Raw genomic sequence first — 1,551 nt, forward strand, 5'->3', positions numbered from 1 at the left:
TCCGATATCAGACCAGTGTATCAGTGCAACTTTACTACCTGTGCTATGTGCGTGGGGGAGGTAAGCAGGGGAAGGTGTGCTGGGCCACCTGTGCAGCAGGAAAACCCTGGGGGAGGGACCGCCCACATAGTGAGCTGCCTTCAGTCAATGACCAGCACCTTATGCAGCCCCCGGGACTGTGGCCTGTTCAGCAGTGGCCCCTAGCTTCCTGGAAATCAGCTGTTCTTCAGTAAACTGTGATAGGTACCTTTCCTATGCATGCACTAATAGAAAAAAATAAGGGGAGTTTGGAAGAGAGATGAAAGTATCCTTTTGAAAACAAAGATAAAAATGGAATCTTTCACTCATGCTGTTGTGAGTACTAGTTTTCTGTAGGTTTGGTTGGAGCCTGTGATGCACATGGGTCTCTTGTTAAGTGACAAACTAGTCAGGATGATTCCCTGGAGGAAAACACATCTCCCACTTCTGTTTCCTCTTGGTTGTTCTTCCAAGGAAGTGGGAGCCTTGTAGCCTTGGATATTGCTAACAGCACAAGAGGAAAAAGTCTATTTTCATTCTGCCTGACCTATGCTTTCATAAGGATCTTCTCCCCTTGCTGTCCCTCATGGATTGCTGTAAGGCCAGTTTGGTGACCTCAGGCGTCCGGACAGCCAGTGTGGTCCCATCCTCTCACAGGGGAATCCTTAGGCCTTAAGTCATTGCAGAAATTTTCAGTTGTTAAATCATTTAGGTTAAATTACAGTCTGACGATCTTCAAAAAATATGAAAAACAGGCATGTGATCTTGGCAGCTAAGGAAATGGACAACTGACTTGTCAATTAGTAAAAATTGTCTGTATACTTTTGTATTATCTCCAGGAATGCATTTTTTTTAAAGACAGTTATGTCATTGTGCTCAGAATTTGCTAAAATATTCTGGACTTTCCAATGACAAAGAATTGGGAACTAATATAAATTTCTAGCTTGTCCCAATGGCTTTTTGATCTAAAAATTAGAAGCCATTTTATTAGAATATATTTTTAGATGCATCAAAATTTTAAAAATATAAGTTTTTCCCATGCAAATCCATGCTTGTAATCAGGAAAAGGCATATTGAAGTGAGATGTCTGGGATGTTTCCAGCTGTAAGTTCTTACATCTGAAGTTCACTAAGAGCCAAGTAGGTAGGTCAACATTAACAGGCATAGAATTGACTGACCCAGCATAATGTTCAACCTTTTTTTCTTGGTGGGCTGCATGGGCAGTGCCTGGTCCAGCTACATGTCAGATCTGGCCAGTGGCCCTGATCTGGTGCCCAGGGCCCCATCTGGCCATATGGAAGGAGGTAGGGGGCAGCGTGGGCCCAATCCAGCTGCATGGGGGGAAACAGGCATGGCCCAGCCTTGATTCAGCCATGGTTGGGGAGGGGAGCATGGCCTGGCCCCCAGCCCATCTGTGCAGAGAGAACAGGGCATGGCCCAGCCCCGTTTTAACTATGTGGGACGAAGTGGGTCTGGGCTAGCCCCAATCTGGTTTGTGTTGGAGAGGGGGCATGGGAGTTTGATACTGGGGGA

The 1,551-nt window shown here is 45.7% G+C and overlaps 1 protein-coding gene across 1 annotated transcript in view; it reads left to right on the forward strand.

Moving 5' to 3' along the window:
• The first annotated feature begins 330 nt into the window (after positions 1 to 330).
• Positions 331 to 1,551, forward strand: part of PTAR1 (protein prenyltransferase alpha subunit repeat containing 1) — a 42,722-nt gene continuing 41,501 nt past the window's right edge. Inside the window, exon 1 of the mRNA XM_019518230.1 lies at positions 331 to 371. Within this exon, the coding sequence (XP_019373775.1) occupies positions 331 to 371 (41 nt within the window). The remainder of the gene's footprint in view (positions 372 to 1,551) is intronic.

This window comes from Gavialis gangeticus, unplaced genomic scaffold (genome assembly GCF_001723915.1).
Source record: "Gavialis gangeticus isolate Ggan-Ray unplaced genomic scaffold, GavGan_comp1, whole genome shotgun sequence".
NCBI lineage: Eukaryota > Metazoa > Chordata > Crocodylia > Gavialidae > Gavialis > Gavialis gangeticus.